This window comes from Sorex fumeus, unplaced genomic scaffold, assembly GCF_029834395.1.
Source record: "Sorex fumeus unplaced genomic scaffold, SorFum_2.1 ptg000048l, whole genome shotgun sequence".
Classification (NCBI taxonomy): domain Eukaryota; kingdom Metazoa; phylum Chordata; class Mammalia; order Eulipotyphla; family Soricidae; genus Sorex; species Sorex fumeus.
In genome coordinates this window covers 3,052,361-3,077,329 of record NW_026606105.1, presented here as the reverse complement: position 1 = coordinate 3,077,329, position 24,969 = coordinate 3,052,361, and the positions used below count along the sequence as shown (strand labels likewise).

General features: G+C 38.8%; 1 protein-coding gene across 1 annotated transcript; it reads left to right on the top strand.

Moving 5' to 3' along the window:
* Nucleotides 1-23,758: 23,758 nt before the first annotated feature.
* LOC130032471 (olfactory receptor 2A5-like) lies at nt 23,759-24,691 on the top strand. The gene has a single exon (XM_056124028.1). The coding sequence runs from the start codon at nt 23,759-23,761 to the stop codon at nt 24,689-24,691; it is 933 nt and encodes a 310-aa protein (XP_055980003.1).
* The last annotated feature ends 278 nt before the right edge of the window (nt 24,692-24,969 follow it).

Sequence of the window (24,969 nt, the reverse complement as noted above, 5' to 3'; positions counted from 1 at the left end):
CTTTTCTTTCTCTCTTTTTTTTTATGTAGGAGTACTGCTATTTATTCAGCCACTGATTAGCTGATTGAATTGGGCATGAACTCCACCTTACTTTTTGAAAATTTTATTTATTAAATCACCGTGAGAGTAACCCACTGTGGGGTCCGGACGCATTTCTGACAAAAGCCCCTGGATTCCAAGATTTGTTTCTGAGTCTCTGGGATCATGGTCGTTAAGCAGCTTGATCAGGAATCAGAGAGGCTGTTCATGGGCGGTGACTCAGGGTCTCACTGGGTGGGGAGGAAAGGGCCGGCTCCACCCCCATCCAGTGAGGCCCCACGTGTCTCATCACTGAGGGCCCAAGCCTGATTGTCAAATGGCCTTTGGAGGATGACAGCCACTGAGCCACCTAGGAGGAACAGGGGAGGGACAGCATCCCTTGCCCCCTGGGGTGACCCGGCGATAGTAACCTACTGCGGGGTCCAGATGTGTTTCTGTCAAAAGCCACTGGGTTCTGAGATTTGTTTCTAAGTCTCTGGGATCATGGCCACTAAGAAGTCTGATCAGGAGCCAAGAGGCCGTTCATGGGCAGTGACTTGAGGTCTCGTTGGGATGAGGAGGAAAGGGCCAGCTCCACCCCCATCCAGTGAGGCCCCACGTGTCTCGTCACTGTGGACCCAAACCTGACTGTCCAATGGCCTCTGGCGGATGGTGGCCACTGAGCCGCCAAAGTGGAGCAGGTGGAGGGACAGCACCATTTCCCCCCTGGGGTGGTCCAGTGACAGTAACCTACTGCGGGGTACAGGTGTATTTCTGCCATAAGCCACTGGGTTTCAAGATTTGTTTCTGATTCTCTAGAATCATGGCCGTCAAGCAGCTTGATCAGGGGCCAGAGAGGCCGTTTGTGGGTGGTGACTCGGGGTCTCATTGGGGTGAGGAGGAAAGGGCCGGCTCCACCCCTATCCCGTGAGGCCTCCCATGTCTTGTCACTGCGGGCCCAAACCTGACTGTCTAGTGGCCTCTGGAGGATGGAGGTCACCAGGCCGCCAGGGGAAACAGGCCAAGGCACAAAACTTATTCCCACCTGGGGTGGCCCAGCACCATAACCTACTGCAGGAACAGGACGCATTTCTGCCAAAAGCTGTTGAGTTCTGAGATTCGTTTCTGAGTCTCTGGGATCATGACCATTAAGCAGTTTAATCAGGAACCAGAGAGGTCATGCCTCCAATTATATAGGTGAGCTGGAGGTGGTTTGTGGGTGTGTCTCCCACATACCTATCTTTTGGCCATTTACTTTCTTGCTAAACTTTGCCCCAAATTTTTGGGGTCTGGCCAAAGGCACAGCAGCAATTTTGTGGTATCTGAAAGTCTGACGGTGCAATCAGGCTGCTGATGCACTCGACTTTCTCTCTTTTCTCTCTCTTTCTTTTTCTTACTTTCTCTTTCTTTTTCCCTTCCTTCCTTCCTTCCTTCCTTCCTTCCTTCCTTCCTTCCTTCCTTCCTTCCTTTCTTTCTTCTCTCTTCTTTTTCTTTCTTCTCATTTTCTTTCTTTCTTTCCTTCTTTCTTTTTCTTTCTTCTCATTTTCTTTCTTTCTTTCCTTCTTTCTCTCTCTTTTGCTATTGTTCTTAAAGAGCTAATGCAGTCATTTCTAAAGTAGATATGTTGCAAAAATATTTTTAAGTTGCTGCATCTGTCTTCAAATTTCTTAGGTTATTCCATTCTACTATAGACTCCTAGTTTTCAGCAACCAATTTTCCTGAGCTTTCTTACAAGCATTATGTCAGATCATATATAAGACACAAATTCATTTATGTGATGCCATTTGCTCTGTTACCTCATCTCAAAGAAATGACAATTGGAATCAAACCCCACATCAACATTAATTTATTTAGTTTATGCAAATCTTTCTTGCAAGTTGTTTTATTGCTCCCTAAGTATATAACTTTATTTATATTTATTTATTTATCTTTATATGTAAGTGAGAGTTTAATAAAAATGAGCGACTTAAGTACAGAATTAGGATCAGAAATGTCAGGCAGGAGAAAAAACACATAAGAAGTTGCTAAAGAAGTTCTAATTTTGAATGGACTTGAAAAGTCAGATGGCAAATGGGAGGATAGAATAAGATGTGATGATATGAGTGAAAGTTGGCTGTCAAATTCTGAAAATACTGATATAGTGCTGAAATGGATTTTTGTTCTAACTTAGCATTTATGCTACGGTAAAGTAAGTTCATATTGTATCAGCACTTTTACAAGGCCAGTAGACCAATGAAATACAACATAAAAAAATTACAACAAATAAAGACAAAAAGAAAATATCATAAAACAAAATGAAACAGAAAAAGTATAACAATCTGCAATTATTATAGCATTTTGGAAGGATATCAAGCTTTAGAAGGTAAAAAACAAGGTGTTGACATTAGTTTACAGTTGCTGAGCATAGGGCAGGACTAAAGAATGGGCTTATTTACCTAGAGTAAGACTATGTAATGATTTGGTGTTTGAAAGTCTCTCTCACATCAATGTACTCTAATTCTTTAGTGTAAAAAAAGCCCTTCTTCATGGTAGAAAGTCTTGGGAAGTAATTACATTTACATTATAGATTATGCTGATAGTTTCATGGGTGTCCATTTATTTCTAATCCTATCACTTAACATGCATTAAATATACACAGCTTCCTCTGTGTCATTCAGAGCACAGTAAATTGACATTTTTTAGAAAGAAAAAAAAAGACTTCACGTGTTACATGTCACCCAGATTTTTTAATGAATTATTAGAGAGAAATAAATAAACTGCCACAACTTACTTTTCATAGTATCAGGATATTTTGCAAGTTAAAAGAACTAAATTCCTCTGCTCTTTGAACCACTGTTTACAACTCACAAAATGTGTGACCACACAGTAGATTTTCACTAATCCTTATGCATTTTCTGCTCAGGATATGTCTACTTTACACGTAACTAAACTTGATACTTTCCATAGCATACACAATCATATATTTTTCCCAATTGCTTGGATAAACACAAAGACATTATAAACTAAGCAATATCCATCATCTTAAGAGATCTACCCCATAACATTTGAGAATATGGCTGCTTTGTAGAAAACATGTTTTGGCCATGAATGATAAAAGTCTTGTTATATATATAACAGTTGAATTTAAAATCTGTGTTGTTTATTTTATAAAACTCTTGCTTAATTTGTAATGACTTTATGAGTAAATACATCTCCATACAATGTATGGTGTAAGCCTTGAGTCATTCTAGATGTTATTTATCTTGGACATAGAAGTAAATCTTGGCTTCTAAATAAAAAGTAAGGAAAAAATAAGTAATAAAAAGTAAGGAAAAAAAAGTAAGGAATAAAATCTTGGCTTCTAAATAAAAAGTAAGGAAAAAAACTATAGATCTGAAGCAAAGTAATAAATTATGTTTTGGGATCCTTTAATATTTGAAAAGTTATATAGCAAGTTAGCCCTAAATAAAGGGAGGTGGCAATGCAGTACTAGTAAAGGAACCATTTACTATTAAATCATTTACCATTAAACCATTAAATCATGGACAGTGAAAATTAATAGTAAATGGCTCAGGAAGTTATAATACGCTTCTTTAGACTGTAGAGCAGACAACTCATTGTTTTAAGATGCAAACAAATTTAACCCAGGTAATAAGTGACCACTTATATTGTACCAGGCTATATTTATCCTTGTGAGCCTCATTTTCCATTAACTACTCTTGTTCTTTATTAGATAATATGAATCTGAGATAATTATGAACCAAATGACATATATTTTATTCCATTTTTTCCTGATTACTAATCCCAATAACTAAAATATTAGCATTATTATATTAAACAATACAATTTTAAAGTGGAACAAATTCATAAAATACTTTAACTTTAGTTTTCATAGGTATAATTATTAGGTCGTCTTCCAGGAAATTTGTCTTCCAGCAATGTATCTTAGTTGAAAATACATGGTTTGACTATGACCACATCTAGAAAGTTACTATGATAAATTATAAAAAGATATAAGAAAAATTTATAAAATTTAATCATAGTGGCATTATATTGCTAATAGCCTAATAAAAATAATATGATGAATGAATTAAAATACTAGTTTAAAATATAATAGTATATATCACTTAAAATATATTTTAGAGAAATATATTGATGTTGAAATTGTATGTGTAAAAATGTCAAGGAAACCAGAAAGCAATACTGTTCAAAAAGTTTAAATTGCCATTTCCTCAAGATTGATGGACTATAACAGATAAACCCATCCTACATTCAAAAATATGTTGCGATAATATTTAATATTCATAACATATAAAGGGCTGGAGCAATAGCACAGCGGTAGAGCGTTTGCCTTGCAAGCCACTGGCCCAGCTGAGCCAGGTTTGATTCCTCTGCCCCTCTCAGAGAGTCCGGCAAGCTACCGAGAAAATCTCGCCCACACGGCAAAGCCTGGCCAGCTACCCATGACTATTCAATATGCCAAACACAGTAACAATGGAGACATTACTGGGCCCGCTTGAGCAAATTGATGAACAATGGGAGGACAGTGCTACAGTGCTAACCTCTATAATATCATGTATTAGACTAGCCTGAGATAGGCAAAGATAACATTCACATCCAATTGAGGGAAATCATCGAAAAGAGTGGTTTATTCACAGTAAATTGTTGAAAGTCTCAGGTAACAATGAATACTGTGCTAAGAGAGAATAATTCAAAATAGGCAGCATGGTTCACACTAAATACCTATTATTATTATTATTATTATTATTATTATTATTATTATTGCATTTTGGGTCATACCCAGCGATGCACAGGGATTACTCCTGGCTCTTGCACTCAGGAATTACCCCTGGTGGTGCTCAGGGTACCATATGGGATTCTGGGAATCGAATCCAGGTTGGCCACTTACAAGGCAAACACCCTACCTGCTGTGCTATTCCACGCCCACCTATTGCTCTTTTCAGCAGTTGCTCAGTTCAAATCAAGGACCATCAAAGTTTATAAAACAACCTATGATAGACTGGGGAGATATATCAGCAAAAATAAAATAATATTAAATATAAATATAATATAAATATAAATATCTCCTGCCCCCACACTTGGCTGTCCTCACCAGGGCCCCTTGGAGGGGGGCGGGTTGTTTCCCTCCCCCCCACAGCAGAGCCCCAGCAGCTGAGGACCTCCCGAGCCAGCCACAGCCATGCTGGGACCACTCTCCACACATCCGGATGGGCCTCATGCATGAAAGAACTGGCAGAGGAACCCAGGCATGCGGGTCCTGGAGTTGAGATCTCCAAGCCTGCTCGGATTGGGTCTCGGCTTTCTCCACCCAGACCCCCCATCTTCCAGTAAGTAGGCATCATACTCACCAGCTTCTGCCAGCGCCAAGTTGGTTCCATCAACGGCCAAGACGCAGAGACTATAAAACCCAGCTCCTGGAAGCAACATCTTATTATCTTTCCTTTGGAGAACCTGGCAGGCTACCAAAAGTATCCTGCCCACACGGCAGAGTCTGGCAAACTTCCCGTGTCGTACTCAATATGCCAAATACCAGTAACAATGATGGGTCTCATTCTCCTAGCCCTGAAAGAGCATTGAAATGGCTATTTTAAAAACTCAGGGCTAGGAAGAAGGAGATGTTACTGGAGCCTGCTCGAGGCAATCGACGAACAACAGGATGAACATGATCGTGATACTTTAATACCCAACTCTTGTCATTGAACATAAAAGCCAGATCGAATATCAGTAAAGAAATAAGAGCCCTAGATAAGAAATTAAATAGGTCTATTAGACATATATATATATATATATATATATATATATATATATGACTTGACTTAAGATTCTTTACCTCCCAATAGCAAAATATACATTGTTGTCAAGTGCCCATGGAGCATCATCCAGGATAGATAACAGTGTGGATAACAATTTGAGAATCAATAAAATCATGAAAATAGAAATCATATCAAGGATTTGAGAAATCACATCCTTGATATGATCATGAAAATATAAATCATATCAAGGCTGTGAGAAATCACATCCTTGATATAATTTCTCAGACCACAACACCTTGAAGGTAGCATGCTATTAACCATAAAGTGGAAAAAAGTTTTAACTTTTGAAAACTGAAAAAAAATACCATTGAATAACTTTTAGCATAGAAGAGGAAGAAATACAAAGATACCTTGAGATAAGTGAGAATGAAGACAAAATTGTCAGAGCCTAAGGAGATAGTTCGTAGTAAAACAGACTTCCTCTACCCAGCCATCGCCACACTTCAGGATGCTTTCCAGACCCGCTTCGCGGCTGCGCGACGCATCATAAGACACTAAATACCCATCTTCTGGAATTGTCGTACCGTATTTGATAGGGTTCAAATATGGTAACACCTACAAGGGTGATTAGAGGTCGCCCCAAAAACCTCTATCCCTCTTGGAAAGACTGGCAAGCTACCGAGAGTATTCCGCCCGCACGGAAGAGCCTGGCAAGCTATCCGTTGTGTATTCGATATGCCAAAACCAGTAACTACAACTGGTCTCATTCACCTGACCCTGAAGGCTTCACCGACATGGCACCACTGAGAAGGATGAGAAAGGAGAGGCTGACAAAATCTCAAGGCCGACCGAGGCTGCCACAACGAAGGAAGACAAAAATGATCGTCTGTACTTTCAATGCACGTATACTAGCATCAGATGCATCCATCGAGGACCTGATGGTACAAGCGCGAATGATCAAGTACGACATCATTGGTCTGACCGAGACAAGAAGGCACGAATCTCACCATGCCGTTTTCAACACTGGAGAAGAATTGTTCCTCGGAACATGCGATAAAAGAGGTATTGGAGGCGTCGGTGTCCTTGTCAACACAAACTTGGCCAAGAGCATTGATTCATTCGAATGCCAAACAACCCAAATCGGACGTTTACATTTGAATAGATGTGGCTCACTGCCTGCAGTTTCTATCTTCGTTGTCTACGCACCAACATCTCATTATGATGAAGGAGAAATCGAGAAGTTCTACATGGAGCTAGAGAAGTTCTATAAAGAAGACCACACCTTCTACAAGATCATTGTGGGTGATTTTAATGCCAAGATAGGACCGAGAAGATCAGCTGAAGAACTTCACATCGGGACCCATGGCCTAGAATGGAACGAACAGGGTGAGAGACTGTCTGAGTTCATCATGTCGACCAAGACCATTCATGGTAACTCACAGTTCCAGAAGGCAGAATCAAAACGATGGACATGGGAGTCTCCGGTGGACGATTCTACAACGAAATAGACCACATCATATTCAATCAACGGTTTTGCCTGACCGATGTCGCTGTTGTCCCAAAATTACGAACGGGATCGGACCACCGTCTCCTTCGTGCAAAATTCTACTTCACAGAGCGGGGAGAAAGGGCTGCAAAGTTCAAAAAGAGAACTCCCAGAATGACCACCAACTGGGAACTCTTTGCTACTATTGCGGCAACATGGGAAGATGCCATTGTTGACAACATTGACGAGGAATACGATCGACAGGTTCAGCACCTCCATGAATGTGCGAGGAACGCCAAGAGAGAGATAGCCACAAAAAAATCACCTATCTTCCAAAACTCTTGAGCTAATTCGCCAGCGTGGTTTGGCGCATGCCTCAGGCAACCGCAAGCTAACGTCCGAGCTCGCAAAGCAGTGCAGAGATGCGATCAAGGAAGACCTCAAAGAGAGAAGAGCAGAAGTACTGGTAGATGCGGCAGAAGCCGGGAAAAGTATTCGTAACGCCCGCCTGTCCTTCGCCAACTACAAGACCAAGATGACTGCCCTCCTACATCCTGATGGATCCATCACATCCTCCAGAACGGCAATGGAGAAGATTATCCATGAATTCTACTCAAATCTCTTCAATAGCCATGTCCACTTGCCGACATACCAAATTCCACAGGATGGATATGTAGTTCCCAACGTTCTCCCTTCCGAAATCCGACACGCCATTTCGTCGGTAAAGAAACAAACAGCACCCGGCCCAGACAAGGTCAGACCTGAACACCTGAAGAACCTGCCGTCAGTACTCATCAATACACTGGCTCAGCTCTTCACTCGCTACCTGTCTGAATGCAAGGTTCCGTCCCAGTGGAAAACCAGCAGGACCATACTACTGTTCAAGAAGGGAGACATCCATGACATTGGCAACTATCGCCCCATCTGCCTATTGTCTGTCATCTACAAGTTGTTCACTCGAGTCATCCTAAATAGGATTGGCAGAACACTAGATGAAGGAAAACCATGCGAGCAAGCCGGGTTCCGCAAAGGATTCAGCACCATCGACCATATCCATACGATAACCAAGCTCATTGAGGTTTCTCAGGAGTTCAAGATGCCGCTCTGTTTAACGTTCATTGATTTAAAGAAGGCCTTTGATTCTGTTGAGATGGAAGCAGTCATTGAAGTCCTAGCCAATCAGGGCATTCAAGCCCAATACATCAGGATCCTCCGTGAGCTGTATTGCGGATTCACTACCAGGATCTCACCATTCTAGAAAGAAATGATCGTTGATGTCAAGAGAGGGGTGCGGCAGGGTAACACCATTTCACCTAAACTCTTCAGTGCCACCCTCGAGAATATCATGCGACGACTAGAATGGGAAGGAATGGGAGTGAAGATAGATGGTCGGCAACTACACCACCTCCGCTTTGCTGATGACATTGTTTTAATAACACCAAACATTAGCCAAGCGGCACAAATGCTGGCCGGCTTTGACCGTGAGTGTGGAAAGGTAGGACTACAGCTGAATCTTACAAAGACAATGTTTATGAGAAACAGCCTCGTTCCTGATGCCCAATTTGCTCTCAACAGAACGACCATCTCCGAATGCAACAGCTATGTGTACCTAGGTCGAGACGTCAACATGACAAATGACCTGGCACCCGAGCTGTGCAGGAGGAAGAGAGCGGCTTGGAACGCCTTCAAGAACATTGAAGAAATAGCTAAGAGGACGAAGAACCTCCGGCTCTGGGCACATCTCTTTGATTCCACTGTTCTTCCTGCATTAACATATGCCTCAGAGACCTGGGCCCTACGCAAACAAGATGAGAACGCTATTCAGGTCTCCCAAAGAAGAATAGAAAGAGCTATGCTTGGAATATCACGTTTCACTCAAATGAGAGAAAGAATCTGGAGTTCTGACATCCGTCGACGATCAAGAATCAGGGAAGATGTCTCATTTGCCAACGTGTCGAAAATCAGATGGGCTGGTCACGTAATGAGATTTAAAGATGACCGCTGGACTAGAGCTGTTACCGACTGGATTCCACGGGATGTCAAAAGACCGCGTGGCCGCCCACCTTCCACATGGTCAGACTTCTTCGTCAAGATCATGAACGATCGCTTTGAGGCCCTTCATGTTCCTGGAGTGAACAGATGCCATTGGGCTACACTAGCACCCGACAGGGACAAATGGAGACGTTACTGGCGCCCGCTCGAGCAAATCGACGACTAACAGGAAGTTAAGTGATTAAGTGATTAAGTGAAAACAGACTTATAATAGGAAACATTAAGGAACTCAAATGAATGGTTAATCTCATAGCTAGAGAAAGTAGAAAAGAATTTTTAAATGAACCATAATTAGAAATAAGGAAACACTAAAACTTAGAGCAGAAACCAATGACATAGAACTCAAGCAAAGCATATCCTGGGTTAATAAAATTAAAATTTTTTTAAAAAAGAATAAACAAGATTGACAAACCCTTTGTTAGACAGAGATGAAGAGATACAAATGAATTGAATAAGAAATGAAAAGGGAAAAACTACAATATACATGTAAGGAATAGAAAAGATCATAGTTTCCTATGAGCAACTCCATGTCACTAACCTTGTGAACCTGAAGCACTGTAGCACTGTTCTCCCATTGTTCATCGATTTGCTCAAGCAGGCACCAGTAACGTCTCCATTGTGAGACTTGTTGTTACTGTGTTTGGCATATTGAATACACCACGGGGAGCTTGCCAGGCTCTGCTGTGCAGGTGGAATACTCTCAGTAGCTTGCCGGGCTCTCCAAGAGGGACGGAGGAATCGAACCCAGGTCGGCTGCATGCAAGGCAAACACCCTAACCACTGTGATATTGCTCAAGCCCACCTGTAAGTGGATAAATTCTTAGAATCATTTGAGTACTCAGAGATAATATATGAGGAAATAGAAAACCTGAACAGATCAACACTAAGTAAACTGAAGCAATAACTAAAGATCTCCCACAATAATAGTTTTAGTCTTAGTGAGATCATTAGTAAATTTCACCAAATCTTTAAAGATTTGTTGCCTATTGTCCTCAAGATATTTTAAAAATATTTTAAATATTGGTGATGGGAAATGTACACTGGTGAAGAGATGGGTGTTGGGGCATTGTATGACTGAAACCCAATCATGAATAACTTTGTAAATGGTGGGGGAAAATTGAACTTAATAAAATAAATAAAATATCGAGACAGAGATCCTAACAGCTTCTATGAAATTAACATTATTCTAATACCAAAAGCCGACTTGGATTCCCCCTCCCTAAAAATAACCCAATATTCCTGACCACGAATGCAAAAATTAACGAAATCTTAGCAACTAAATTGAACAATATATTAAAAGAATCATACAGTGTTATGGAGAAATAATTCAGGAAGTAAGGTTCTTGCCGCACAGCAAAGCCTGGCAAGCTCTCCGTGACGTATTCGATATGCCAAACACAGTAACAACAAAGTCTCACAATGGAGATGTTACTGGGCCCACTCGATAAAATCGATAAACAATGGGAGGACAGTGACAGTGACAGTGACAGTGACAGAAGGTTCTTGCATTGAATGTGGTTGATGCTAGTTCTGTCCCCAGCACCACATATGTTCCCCTAAGTCTTCCCAAGACTCTTCCCTGAGCTTAGAGCTGAATACCCCCAGTGTGACAAAAAAAACAAAATAAAAAATAAAATAAAAATTTTAAGTTCCAGATAGAACCAGGGTTAAGATGCTTACCTTTTTCAAATTATTCTTTGATTTATTATTATTATTATTATTATTATTATTATTATTATTATTTTTAGTAGTGAAACACCATGAGGTACAGTTGTAGACTTACAATTTTTTGTGCTTGGGTTTCAGTTATACAATGATTAAGTACCCATCCCTCCACCGGTGCCCATTCTCCACCTCCAGTGTTCCCAGTATCCCTCCCACCTCTCCCCTCCATCCCACCCCACCCCTGTGGCAGGGCATTCTCTTTTGTTTTCTCTCTCCTTTTGGGTGCTGTGGTTTGCAAAATAGGCATTGAATGGCTATCATGTTCGGTCTATAGTCTACTTTCAGCATGCTTCTCCCATCCTGGGAGGATCCTCGCAACACCCTTTATTTGGTGCTCCCTTTTCTGTCTGATCTGCCTTTTCCCCTAGCATGTGCATCTGGCCTCCAAGCCATGGAGTGAACCTCCTGGTACTTAACTCGGCTATTCTTGGATGTTAGTCTCCTATTTTATTACTTTATATTTCCCAGATGAATGCAATCCTTCTATGTCTGTCCCTCTCTTTCTGACTCATTTCACTTAGCATGATACTTGCCTTTCATATGATCAACTGTGAATTGATCCCTGGCACTCATATGCTCCCTTAAGCACTGCCAGGAGTGATTCCTAAACACAGAACCAGGAGGCAGCCCTGAGAAGTGTAAGGTGCGACCTAAAAATAAAGTCATACACCATAAAGGTAAAAAAAGGCCCTCCCGTTGATCGTCGATTTGCTCGAGCGGGCCCAGTAACGTCTCCATTGGAGACTTTGTTGTTACTGTGTCTGGCATATCGAATACTCTCGGTAGCTTGCCGGGCTCTCCGAGAGGGGCGGAGGAATCGAACTCGGGTCGGCCATGTTGGCTGCGTGCAAGGCAGACGCCCTACCCGCTGTGCTATCGCTCCAGCATCAAGTAGAATTTATTCCAGAATGTTCAATGTACATGGTTCAATGTACGTAAATCAAGGAAATGTATCATCTCAACAAAAGGATTTATACATAGCATATGATCATATCAATGTTATGTGAGAAAGTATTTGACAAGATTTAACAAATGTCCATTCAATTTTTTTAAAGCATCAACAAAGTAAGATTTGAAAGAATATACCTTAAGATTTATATAATGGTCATTTACAACAATCCCACAGCCTCCCCAATATTCAAATTGAAAAACTGAAAGGTTTTTCCTCTGAGATCAAACTTAAGGTGAGATTTCTACATTCTCTACTATTTTTAAACATAATTAGGAAATTCTTTATTACAGAAATTATGTGAGAAAAAAACAAATAATCCAAAGTAGAGAAGAAAAAGTTAAACTCAATCATGGAAGCTTTGTAACTGTATCTCACAGTGATTCAGTTAAAACAAACTTTAAAAAGATAAGGATGTAAAAGACTAAAACATTGAAAACTATAAGACTCTAATTGAAAAAAATAAAAAAGAAATCCAAGAATGGAAAAATATTTCATGTCCATGAACTGGCAGAATTAATATTGTTAAAATGGCCATATTACCTAAAGTATTATACAGATTTAATACAATCCCCATAAAATTCCCCATGACAATCATCATTATTGTAGCATAAACTCTACCAAAATTTGTTTTGAATCATAGTACTCCTAAATAACTCAATCAGTTGTGAGACATAAAAGACAGGAATATGCTACATTTCTGACTTTATTTTATACCATAAGGCTTTAGTAATCAACACTGTGTGGGTTTGAAGTAAATAAAGCTCTCAGATCTTTGAAGGAGGATCCAGAGCCCACAGACAAACCCTCAAATTTATGACAGTTAAGCAAGGAAGGAAGGAAGGAAGGAAGGAAGGAAGGAAGGAAGGAAGGAAGGGAGGGAGGGAGGGAGGGAGGGAGGGAGGGAGGGAGGGAGAAAGGAAGGGAGGGAGGGAGGGAGGGAGGAATGAAGGGAGGGAGGGAGAAAGGGAGGGAGGGAGGGAGGGAGGGAGGGAGGAATGAAGGGAGGGAGGGAGGGAGAAAGGGAGGAAGGAAGGAAGGAAGGAAGGAAGGAAGGAAGGAAGGGAGGACGGGAGGGAGGGAGGGAGGGAGGGAGGGAGGGAGGGAGGGAGAAAGGAAGGGAGGGAGGGAGAAAGGAAGGGAGGGAGGGAGGGAGGGATTCAGTGTGGATTAAAAACCTCATGATTTCCTGATTAGATCATAATGCATAGAATGCATAGAAGAAAACTCAGAAGAAAAACTCTCCAGTACAGTACAGCAAGTGGAGCATTTGTCTTGTAGGAGCCCAACCTGGGTTTGATCCCTGCATCCCATATGGTCCCTCAAGCAACTCTAGAAATGTTCCCTGATCACAGAGCCAGGAGTAAACCCCAAGCATCACCAGGTGTGGCCCCAAACCAAACCAAAACAACAACAAAAAACCTCTCCAGGGTATGGACCTCAGAGATGTCTTCAAGTGATTGGACTCCAGAAGGATTTGAAATTAGATATGAAACAAAAGCAATAATAAACAAATTAAAATACATTGAGCTATGTATATCCTTGATATCAATCCTTTATCAGATGGGTATTGGGTAAATATCCTTTCCCATTCTGTAGATTGTCTTTGTATTCTAGTTACTGTATCTTTTGAGGTGCAGAAGCTTCTTAGTTTAAGATAGTTTATCTCTGTTTCCACTTGGTTGGTCAGAGGAGTGTCATCTTTGAAGATACCATTAGCCTCAATATCATGGAGGGTTTTGCTGACCTTGCCTTTAATGTATCTTATGGATTTGGCCCTGATGTTGAGATCTTTAATCCATTTTGATCTGACTTTCGTGCATGGTGTTAAGTCGAGGTCTAAGCCCATTTTTTGGCATGTGTTTGTTCAGTTATGCCAGCACCAATTGTTGAAGACACTTTACTTGTTCCATATTACATTCCTTGCTCCCTTATCAAAGATTAGATGTTCATACATTTGGGGTTGTGTGTACGGATATTCCACCCTGTTCCATTGGTCTGCGGCCCTGGCTTTGTTCTAGTACCATGCTGTTTTAATTATTACTGCTTTGTAGTAGAGTTTGAAGTTGGGGAGGGCAATGCCTCCCCACGTCTTTTTCCCAAGAATTGCTTTAGCTATTTGTGGGCGTTTGTTGTTCTATATGAATTTCAGGAGTGCTTGATCTATTTCTTTGAAGAATTTTATGGGTATCCTTATAGGGATCGCATTGAATCTGTATAAAGCTTTCAGGAGTATTGCCATTTTAACGGTGTTAATTCTTCCTATTCGTGAGCAGGAGATATATTTATATTTCCTCATGTCCTCTTTTATTTCATGGAGTAGTGTTTTGTAGTTTTCATTGTAGAGATTCTTTACCTCTTTAGTTAGGTTAATTCTGAGGTATTTGATTTTCTGGGGCACAATTGTGAACGGGATTATTTTTTTCATGTCACTTTCCTCTCTCTCATTATTTGTGTATAGGTAGGCCATAGGGTTTTGGGCTTTGATTTTATAGCCTGAGACTATATTGTACAAGACTATTTTTTCTAGGAGTTTCTTGGTAGAGGATTTAGAATTCTCGAGGTAAAGTATCATATCATCTGCAAATAGTGAGAGATTAATTTCTTATTTTCCTATCTGGATACCTTTAGGGGGATGAAATGAACAGAAACTTTCCCAAAGAAGAAATCCAAATGGCTAAAAGGCACATGAGAAAATGCTCTACACCACTAATCATCAGGGAAATGCAGATAAAACAACAATGAGGTATCATCTCACACCACAGAGACTGGCCCACATCCAAAAGAACAGAAACAACAGGTGTTGGCATGGATGTGGTGAGAAAGGGACTCTCCTTCACTGCTGGTGGGAATGCCGGCCCGTTCAGCCCTTTTGGAAAACAGTATCAACGATTCTCCAAAAATTAGAAATTGAGCTCCCATTTGACCCAGAAATACCACTCCTGGGAATATATCCCAGAGAGGCAAAAAGGTATAGTCGAAGTGACATCTGCCCTTCTATGTTCATTACTGCACTACTCACAATAGCCAAAACCTGAAAATACCCGAGTGCCTGAGAACAGATGACTGGTTAAAGAAACTTTGGTAATCTACACAATGGAGTACTATGAAGCTAATAGAAAAGATGAAGTCATGAAATTTACATACAAGTGGTACTACATGGAAAGTATCATGCTAAGCAAAATGAGTCAGAAAGAAAGGGACAGACATAGAAAGATTGCATTGATCTGGGGAATATAAAGTAACAAAATGGAAGACTAACACCCAAGAATAGCCAAAATAAGTACCAGGAGGTTCACTCCATGGCTTGGAGGCCAGCTGCACCTGCTGGGGGAGAAGACAGCTCAGATAGAGTGGGGAGCACCAAGTAAAGGATGTTGGGAAGATCCTCCCAGGATGAGAGATGCATGCTGAAAGTAGACTATAGACCGAACATGATTGCCTCTCAATACCTCTTTTGCAAACCACAGCACCCAAAAGGAGAGAGAGAACAAAAGGGAATGCCCTGCCATAGAGGAAGGGTTGAATGGGGAGGATGGGGGTTGGGAGGGATACTGGGACCCGTGGTGGTGGAAAATGGGCACTGGTGGAGGGATGGGTACTTGATCATTGTATAATTGAAACCCAAGCACAAAAATTTGTAAGTCTACATCTGTACCTCATGGTGTTTCACTAATAAAAATTAAAATAAATAAATAAATATAAAATAAAATACATTGAGCTAAAAGATTTCTTTGTTGCAAAAGAAACTCAGGCAAAATCTGAGTTCCTAGACTAACGTCAGCATTGTGAGGATAGCTAATGATAATGTATTCTATGTTTAAAATTTATTTATAATGTATATTGGAGGTGCGGGCTTTACCTGGCATTGGTCAGGGCTTACTCCTGATTTTTTGTTCAAGGGTTACTCTTGATGACTGGGGAGACCATTTGTTAGTCAAACAATCAAACCAGGGTCTGCAGTATGCAAGCACTTTAATTTCTGTACTATCCCTCTGACCTCTAGAATAGATCTTAAGTATTCTCACCACACATATACACATTTACAGTAATAACAATGTGATGTGTTTATTTTATTGTAAGAGTCATTTCTATATTTTGTACATATATCAATGATAGATTACTAGATAATATACTATTCTCTGATAATCTATGTAGAACATATTAGGTTAAATATATATTCTATGTAACACATTTAAAATATAGCATACAATATGGGCTGACTAATAGCTGTTCATAGAGTTATAATTCTTGCACATTTGTATCTACTAAGCTATACTTTAGAAGAAGATACACTTTAGTTAACTGATCTATTCTTTCCATGTTTGCTATGAGAGATGCCATGTGAAATAGCACTGCTCTAAAATTCATAGCTTTTCATCTTTGTTGAGCACTGGAGATAAGTATGAATTCATAACACTGAAATAATTTTGTCAAATAGTACACTGTAATTTGTGATGTCTAGCTAAGATTTATAATTAGCCCAGGGGATATTTGAAAATCTGTGTAGCAGAAAATAAGATGGAAAATCTTGATTCTCCTCCAGAGACAAAATTCAGGAATTTCTTTCCCCAACCCCAGGGGAAGGATAGATAACAAACATGTTTTTATTATACTTCTGGGACTTACAGTTCGTAGCTGAGTCTCAATAAAACCTCCACTCCAATTCATATAATTTAGAGTTCCATAATCTGTTGCCAGCCATCATCAATGATAAACGTTCTCAATCTGATATGTAATTTCTTTGAATTTATCTAAAGAGTCTTAGAACATGTGGGTCACTTCAAAAGGGTATTATGTTGGTCAAGGAGATGGTTGAGGAAGCCCTAGCAAAGACAGATGCTTACGTAGTAGAAATTGATTTTCCCTCAGAATATTTTCAGCCTAGAGATTTGAGGTAGAACAGTAAAACAAGGAATCAGCAGAAAGTAGCATGGCTATGTGGAGGGGGATGACATTTCTGGGTGAAATATCCTGAATCACCACGCTCCTCAACTAAATGTGTACTGCAGATAGAATAAATACGTAGAATCCAGCCTCTTTTCAGCTCTGGAAGTTTCTGCCTACTGAATTGGGATTGCGATCTTCTGACCCTTTGCCAGTTTTCTCCTCCTGGCTCTCTGATATGGTGGAGTTCTGATCATTCACGTTAGCCCAATTCTATGCTCTGGGAAAGAATTTGGAGGTGGAAATGACTTCATTTAGGTATTGCCTGTAAATAAGGCTCTCATAGTTCCAAACACAGATGAAGATACTGGTAGAATAACTCGTTGGAAGGAAAATTCCAGTAACAGTAACAAGATCTTTTCCTTGCTGAATCTGTGAAGAGGTAAGTTTGCCTCTGTTATTTCTTAATAAATTACTCCTAAAATACCATTCCAATGTGTACTGTTTAACACAGAAATTATTGTATCTGGATAAATATTGTCCTAACACCAAATAGAATAAAATAAGTGCCAATATTGTTATATGGACTGAAGAAATATGAAGTTCTCTTTCAGTTACAGAATTAAGTGGAAAATAGAGTATATGATTTAAATTTTTTTTGTTTCTGTTTGGTTTTGGTTCATACCCAGTGGTGCTCAGGTCTAACGCCTGGCTCTGTACTCGGGACCATAAGTGGTGTCTGGTCAGTGCAATGCAAGGGAAGTACCTTACCTGCTTTATAATATTTTCAGTCCTGGAAATTAACATATGGACCACTAAAATCCTTGTTTTATGGGTTGTTATTGTAATACTGAACATTGGAAAAGAAATAATTTTTTTATTTAGGATACTTTAACATTTTTTTGTTACAATGCTCCATTACAAATGACATAAAATCTATTATTATTATTATTAAATATTTGAAATTTAATTGACTGAAATGAAATTAAAGATGAATAATCAGATACTTAACATAAAAAGTTATAAAGTAACGAGGCTGGAGCAATAGCACAGCAGGTAGGGCGTTTGCCTTGCACGCAACCGAACCGGTTTCAATTCCCAGCATCCCATATGGTCCCCCGAGCACCGCCAGGAGTAATTCCTGAGTGAAGAGCCAGGAGTAACCCCTGTGCATTTCTGGGTGTGACCCAAAAAGCAAAAAAAAGTCATAAAACAATAATAACCATTTCACATTGCAGTGCATATTCTGTAATTGGAGCAGAACTTAATAATATCCTAATGTCCAAATCACATTCATGGAAAAACAAGAATATAAGATTATTTTTCAAATGAGTCTGAGCATTTTTCTTAAAGGGCCAGTGCCCTCATAACTGATGTCTCCCTTAGGCTGATATTTTACAAAAATTAAAACATTTGTTGCACACATCTTCAAAATTTGTAAATGATTTTACTCTCCGAAAACCTTTTTTTTTTTAATCAAACAGCTTTCTGAAAACTTTTTTGCAAGCATCATTTCACAGCTGATATCAGATATAATTCATGTCTGTGCTGACATTTTCTTGAAAGATATATTAAGTTCATTTTTTCAAGAGTACTATTCCCTGTGGACACACGAATTTTAATTACATGAATTCCTCAAAGACTTTTTACAAGAAAATCGTTTTCAAAAGATTAAACTGTAGCTGTGCTCTTTTAAGCAGTAAAATCAAATGCACATCTTTCTCAAAAGAGAAGATGACGATAGAAAATGATTCCAGGAACTAGAGAGGGGGATGAATATATGAAACTGGAATAACCATAGGAGGAGATAAGTCTAGAAATACTGCAGTCATTTATAGCTTTCTCAGCTAAAATCACTGAAATATTTGAAAATCAGTGCGGATCATCATAATTAGTGTATTCTTAATACATAAAATGAATTACAAACTTCTTTCTTCCATCTGAAAACATGCATTAAGTGCCTGTTTCATTCAGAATTCTTCTATTATGAGACAAAAGACATATAATCACACACTCACTGCTCAATGGAATTTTAAAGGATTTACAGTTTTATCTCAGCTCTAAGAAATGACATGGGATTAAACCTTATACCAACTTCAATTTTATCTAGAGTATTAAATAGATCTTCATAGTGAGAAATTAACTTTCCTGCTGTTTTTGTTTTCCAATAATATACAATTAATTGATTATATTATTTTTATTTACATTAAATATGAACTAAAATTAGCAAACATGTAAGTAAAGAATTAGGGTCAGAAGTATCAGCAAGAAGAAAAGCGCATTAAAGATATCTAAAGAAAATCTAGTTTTGAATGCTTTTGGAAGGCCTGTGTTATTTAGTAGGTTAGTTATTGGAGAATGAAACAACGTGTTATAGGAGGTAGTTATCAGATTCTGAGAATCCTTAGGCATTACTCAGAGACCTTCATGTTTTAACTGAGAGTCCTTTGCTATAGTGAAATAAGTTGATATTGCAACAGTATTTGTGGAGAGCAACTGTAAGTCATAAAAATATAAATGAGAAACCAGAGCTATCTGAAGTTATTATAGCATGCAGAAATTTGGGAGGATTTTAGAAGGCTGTGAAGATTTAGAAGATTTTCAAGAAGGCTTTTTTTCTATTTTTCCATTTGCTGGATTGAAGGATGGACACAATAAAATTACTTGCATACAGTAAACCTATATGATCCATTAGTGCACGAAAGTTTTCCTCATATACACCTATTTAATTTCTTAGGGTAGAAAAAGACAGTCTCAGTAATAGAAAACTTCTAGAAGTAATTATGGTAATGACTAAGACATAGACATAAGTTATGACATAGATTATGACATAAATGTGGTTATGACATAGGATTTTTGTTTGTTTGTTTTTTATTGAATCACTGTTGAGATACAGTTACAAAGCTTTCATGATCAGATTTCAGCCATACAATTTTATGGTGATGATTTAATGGTATCAATTTATCTCTGAGATTACCAAGTTCCATACAGTAAACATATGATGTGCTATAATAGCACAATGAAGTAGTTTTCAAAAAGAGATAAAAAGATTCTCTTTATAAGTTACTTTTTGGCTTAAACTATTAATGGAATTATATTAAGAAACAATCACTGAAACACTAATCTTTTTATTACGTCAGACTGTGGGCTAACAAGAAACTCCCAAGTGAGAAGCAGTAAGACCACAGCTGTAGGCTCACATGTGGGGAGAAAGTGTGACCGCAATAGTCTCCCTAAATGACCCATCTTTCAGCTCAAGATATAGTCATTGAGCTGAACCCACAATTGCCTATCATGTTATATTTCTGTCACATGCAATCATTTCCATAATATTCATTTTCCAAATTATGTAAGCAACATAAAAAATCAAGATATAAAAATATAAAAATCAAGCTATATCCATCTTAAGAGACTTACCTCTGGGGCTATGGTTTGTGAAAACATGTTTAGCCATGAATGAAAAATAACCTTGTGAGATAGGTGACATTGTATTTAAGATTTCTACTCTTGTTTATATTAAAATATTGCTTAATTTATATTAGCTTTATGAGAAAGGCATCTCAGTATAATGGATCGTCTAAGATTTAAGCCACTCCAGATGTTGTTCCTTTAGTAAACAGAAGAACATCTAGGCTATAAATGGGAACTAATAAAATATTATTTGAAGTCGAATATTATGAAATTATTATTTCATCTTATAATATTGAAGTCAAATATCATTATTTCATGAGGAAAGGTGTCTGGGAAGGGAGTCTTGAATAAAAAGTGTTGGGATTATAGAGATTTCCTTATGGAACCAGTTGGATGATGGACAGCAAGAAGCATAGGCAAATGTCTCTGAAATTTGGAGTAAGTTTCTTTAGATTAGGGGAAAGATAACTCAGTGTTTACACTGACATTGTACTCAGTTTATAATTGAAGTTTTGAATCACTTTCCATTAAATACTTTTGTTCTTTATTATTTAATATTAAGCTGAGATCATTACCAACAAAAGATGTGTTTTTGTGCCTTTTTTTACCAATTATTAAACGTATAAATCAAAATATAAGCAAAGTAGGGTGAAAACTTAAAAGTGGAACAATTTCAAAATATATTTTAGATTCAGATTACAGAGTAATAGTTATTAGATTTTTTTCACTAGGCAATTTATTTTCAGTGATGTCACCTACATAGCTGAATAGTACATAGAAAATAGGGAGCACTGTAGCACTGTCCGCCCTTTGCTCATTGATTTGCTTGAGTGGGCACCACTAACGTCTCCATTGTGAGACTTGTTGTTACTATTTTTGGCATATTGAATACATCGCGGACAGCTTGCCAGGCTTTTCCGTGTGGGTGGGGTACTCTCGGTAGCTTGTCAGGCTCTCTGAGAGGGGCGGAGAAATCGAACCACAGGTCGGCTGCCTGCAAGGCAAGTGTCCTACCTCTGTACTATCACTCCAGCCCAGAAAATATGTAGAATGGCTGAAAATTTCCCTGCATAAAAATGTTACTGAGTAAAATCGAAAAGGATAAAAGAATAAATACACAAAACTTAATCAGTGTAGCTTCATATGCCTCAAAACTAACATATGCTATTTCAATAGAAATATCAGTATCAGTTAAGTAATATGTATTATTTGAAATATGTTTTAGAGAAGTATATTGACAATGAATATGAACATATGTGGTTAAGTATCATAGACATACACAAATACTACTGCTCACAAAATTTTTAATTGCATTTATCCTTCAAGTTATGATGAAATTATGCCCGATAATCCTGTCCTAAGTTCAAAGTATATTTTGCCAAAACACTATCAAATAAGTTAAAATCATTTTCTTTAATATTAATGATAACTTGGTGAGATAAATTTGCTGTGAAAATGACTCAATAGGATGTATTAATGTTAAGTAAAATTAAGAATCTAATATCTGTTCACAATTTACTGTACAAAATTAAATGCTTTTCTAATAATTAGTATATTGGAAATTTGGCAGCAATAATTATTAAAATGTTAATTGACTGCTTTTAAATGATATGATTGTACCAAAAGAAACAAAGCTATTTTATGGAAATTAATGAACAAGGTAAGTTTGGTGTAATTTGGTAAAAGAGAAGTAATCACTGTCACTGTCACTGTCCTCCCATTTGTTCATCAATTTGCTCGAGCGGGCACAGTAACGTCTCCGTTGTGACAATTGTTACTGTGTTTGGCATATCTAATACGTCACAGGTAGCTTGCCAGTCTTTGCCATGTGGGTGAGATACTCTCGGTAGCTTGCCGGGCTCTCCGAGAGGGGTGGAGGAATCGATCGAACTCGGGTCAACCATGTTGGCTGTGTGCAAGGCAAATGTCTAACCCTCTGTGCTATCACTCTAGTCCAAAACATAAATAATAAAGTTCTATAAATTATTAATATTTTTATAGTACAGAAATCTTGGAAACAATACCTAAGCATAATGATGTATAATACTATCAGTAGTGCTGAAACAAAATAATATTATCTGCATATTTATAAAAACATTTGATTTGATAGGCAGTTTTTATATCATTAAAATTTTCTGACCTGATTTAATTATAGTTATCAATAGAAATCCAAATTAAGATGGATCATATGAAATAACTGCTTTCCACTATGTATAGTGACAATTTCAAGGAAAATAGCTCATATTTTATGTTAGAATAAATAATACCTCTCTTATTACTTGTATCTTGAACTTGAAAGAAAAAAAGTAGTAGAATTTACATTGTATAACCATGTTTCTGCTGCAGTTCTTTGGATGACTTTAATATCTTATTTGGGTGAATCTTCATAGTACAGTTTAGCAAAAGACACTTGATCTGGAAACTATGTGAAGTTTGTGGAAAATGCTATCATGTCAGTTTTTAGGTTTTTTTGCATGTGTGATTCAAAAAGCTCAGACTAGGGATGTTGTACAGGTGCCCGAGTCACTTGCCTTCCAAGAAGTGACCCCAGTAGGATCCCCCTACCCAAAACCTGGTCTTCCAAGCACCACCAATAAACGATCCCTGAGTAAACCTAGGAGTAAGTTCTGGACATTACCAGTTGTGACCCCAAAGCAAATAAAATTTGTACACTTGCAAAAGAAAGATTAAAATGAATTCAGAAACAAAGTTGGCTAAATGACAAAATAACATTGCTCGAGGTAAAGGTAAAGGCCCTCCCGTTGATCGTCGATTTGCTCGAGCGGGCCCAGTAACATCTCCATTGGAGACTTTGTTGTTACTGTGTTTGGCATATCGAATACTCTCGGTAGCTTGCCGGGCTCTCCGAGAGGGGCGGAGGAATCGAACTCGGGTCGGCCATGTTGGCCGCTTGTAAGGCGAACGCCCTACCCGCTGTGCTATCGCTCCAGCCCAAAATAACATTAAATTATTTTATATTCATCTGAAAATTGGGGCTGGAGCTATAGCACAGCAGGTAGGGTATTTGTCTTGCATGTGGCCGACCCAGGTTCGATTCTTCCGGCCCTCTCAGAGAGCCTGGCAAGCTACCGAGAGTATCTCACCCGCATGGCAGAGCCTGGCAAGCTACCCGAGATGTATTCAATATGCCAAAAACAATAACAGCAAGTCTCATAACGGAGACATTATTAGTGCCCGCTTGGGAAAATTGATGAACAACGGGAGGACAGTGCTACAGTGCTACATCTGAAAATTAAGCTACTTATATAAAAAGTATATATGTACTTATGTGAAAAGTATACAAGTGATCAAGTGATATAAAAAGAGGTAAAGAAAACATACACGGGAGGTGAAGCTTAGCCAAGTAGAATATAATGTCTTATGAGCCCAATATAAGATAAATAACCATACTTTTTACTGACTTCCAGCTCTAAGGAATCTATCACACTTCGATCCTTGACAACCTGTTACAGAAGAATGGGAGGCAACCAATCATGGTTCCCAGAATTCATCTTGGTGGGATTCCCGATCAGTGAAGAAACAGAAGTGATTCTTTTCTACATCTTCTCTCTGCTTTACTTGTCTAACCTGCTGGCAAATGGCATGATCTTGGCACTTATTTGGTTGGACCCCAATCTACACACCCCCATGTATTTCTTCCTTTCTCATCTAGCCATCATTGACATAGCCTATGCTTCCAGTAACTTGCCCAAATTTCTGGAAACCTTAGTGATGCATAAGAAAACAATCCCCTATGTCTCGTGTGCTATGGAGATGATCTTGTATTTGGCTCTCGCTTCCACAGAGTGCATGATCTTGTTGGCGATGTCTTATGATAGGTATGTGGCCATCTGTCACCCCCTCCAATATACTCTCATCATGAGTTGGAAAAAGTGCACGGTCCTGGCCATCATTTCTTGGTTATGTGGTTTTTCGGTGGCCCTAGGAAATCTACTTTTCTTTCTGAGATTTAATTTCTGTGGGTCTCTGTCTGTGAATCACTTCTATTGTGAAATTCTAGCTGTCCTGAAGTTGGTTTGTGGTGATACATGGATGAACAAAACGTATGTGCTTACTGGTGGTGTGTTCATCTTAATTGGACCTCTTTCCCTGATGCTGGTTTCCTATATGCACATCCTCTGGGCCATTCTGAAGATCCAGTCAAAAGAGGGCCGCAAAAAGGCCTTCTACACCTGTTCTTCCCATCTCTGTGTGGTTGGGTTCTACTTTGGCATCGCCATGATGTTTTACTTGGTCCCAGACAGTGGACACCAAGATGAGCAAAAGAAAATCCTTTCCCTGTTTTATGACCTCTTCAATCCGCTGCTAAACCCTCTTGTCTACAGTCTAAGGAATGCTCAGGTCAAGGCTGCCTTCAAGAAAGTCGTGCAGAGGCAGAGAACAATATAAAAGAGGGTTGAACTGTGATGCAGTTGATGTTGCTGGGGTATTATGTTTTTCACTAGAGCAATAAAACTGAAGGAAAATCCTCCAAATGTGCATGATTGCTAATGAATTATACATGAATATCACTAGTAGGCGATATTCCTTCATTCCAGGAAGGAAAATCAATTTTTCTTACATAAAGAAATTCCTATATGAACACAGGATTTTTCAGCAGAGTATAGGCCATAGGAAGCATGGTGATTTTATAAATGCTTAAAGAAAAACCACGAGCTAAGAACCTC